Source organism: Aptenodytes forsteri, unplaced genomic scaffold (genome assembly GCF_000699145.1).
Source record: "Aptenodytes forsteri isolate BGI_AS27 unplaced genomic scaffold, ASM69914v1 Scaffold643, whole genome shotgun sequence".
In the NCBI taxonomy this organism is placed as follows: Eukaryota; Metazoa; Chordata; class Aves; order Sphenisciformes; family Spheniscidae; genus Aptenodytes; species Aptenodytes forsteri.
The window spans coordinates 13,092-14,338 of record NW_008795258.1 but is presented as its reverse complement, the minus strand read 5'-3'; the positions used below and the strand labels follow the sequence as shown (position 1 = coordinate 14,338).

The 1,247-nt window shown below is 64.9% G+C and overlaps 1 protein-coding gene across 1 annotated transcript in view; it reads left to right on the top strand.

Moving 5' to 3' along the window:
* Positions 1–1,247, top strand: part of LOC103898808 (membrane-associated phosphatidylinositol transfer protein 1) — a gene marked incomplete at its 5' end in the record, with an annotated part of 15,419 nt that overhangs the window by 12,085 nt on the left and 2,087 nt on the right. The window contains 4 exons of the mRNA XM_019472030.1: positions 13–129; positions 354–502; positions 618–767; positions 1,157–1,243. Of these exons, the coding sequence (XP_019327575.1) occupies positions 13–129; positions 354–502; positions 618–767; positions 1,157–1,243 (503 nt within the window). The remainder of the gene's footprint in view (positions 1–12; positions 130–353; positions 503–617; positions 768–1,156; positions 1,244–1,247) is intronic.

Here is a 1,247-nt window from a genome sequence, read left to right as displayed (position 1 = left end):
CTGTCCCTGCAGAACGTGACGGCCAACCACCGGGCCAGCGACGTCATCGTGTGCGAGGGCAAAGCGCAGGTCCTCAGCGGGCGCTTCATGTACGGACCCCTGGACGTGGTGACACTGACTGGGGAGAAGGTACCGCTGGGCTCGCCGGTGCCACCAGGACCCCGTCAAACAGGGAGGGGATGTCCAGGAGGGGGGGACGGGGCTGGTGTCACCCACGGCAGGGGAAGGGATGTGGTGAACAGGACCCCGTAGGACCTTGTGGGATGGGGGGAGAGGGTCATAAGGACTTGTAGGTTGGGGACGCAGCAGGACCTGGAGGTTCGGTCCGTGCTCAGCCCTTTGCCCTCTCCCAGGTGGACATCTACATCATGACGCAGCCGCTGTCAGGGAAGTGGCTGTACTACGGCACCGAGGTGACGAGCGGCAGCGGGCGCCTGACCTTCACCATCCCTCCGGACAAGGCTCTGGCCATCGGTATCTACCCCGTGCGCATGGTGGTCAGGTGAGATGCGGGCGTGCGGTGCCATCTCGGTTCCTCCTCCAGCCCTTTCGGCAGAGCTACGCCTGCCCCCTCGGCGGCGGAGCCGACGCTGAGCCTCCCTGTCCTCCCGTCCCAGGGGGGACCATAGCTATGCCGAGGCGTACCTGACGGTGGTGGCCCGGGGCACCGAGTCGGTCGTGTTCAGCATCGACGGCTCCTTCACTGCCAGCGTCTCCATCATGGGCAGCGACCCCAAAGTGCGGGCGGGGGCCGTCGACGTTGTACGGTAGGTGCCCTCCTCGTGGGAGGGACAGTCTCCCCCTCCTCTCACGGTGCGATGGCAACCCAATCGGGGTAGTGGGGGCGTCGGAGCAGGCTGCCTTCCCAGGGACGAGCTGAGGGAATCTCCTGCCACCCCCTCGCCCAGAGAGTTTTCACAGCATCTCTGCGCTGGTGCCTTCTCATAGGAAAGCAATCCACTCCCGGTTTTGGTCCCGAAGCCTGCTGCCATACCCCGCAGCTCTGCTGTGCATTCAGCCTTGCTAAAATCCCTGTGGGAAGGGAGGTTTTGGAGGCAGCACCCGTGTGTGATGTGTTGGGAGATGCTTGGTGGCTTCCCGCCAGCAGGACTGTCCCCGTCACGGGCTCCTGGCACCGACATGTCTCTCCTCCTAGGCACTGGCAGGACTCGGGCTACATGATCATCTACGTGACGGGGCGCCCCGACATGCAGAAGCACAGTGTGGGGGCCTGGCTCTCCCCGCAC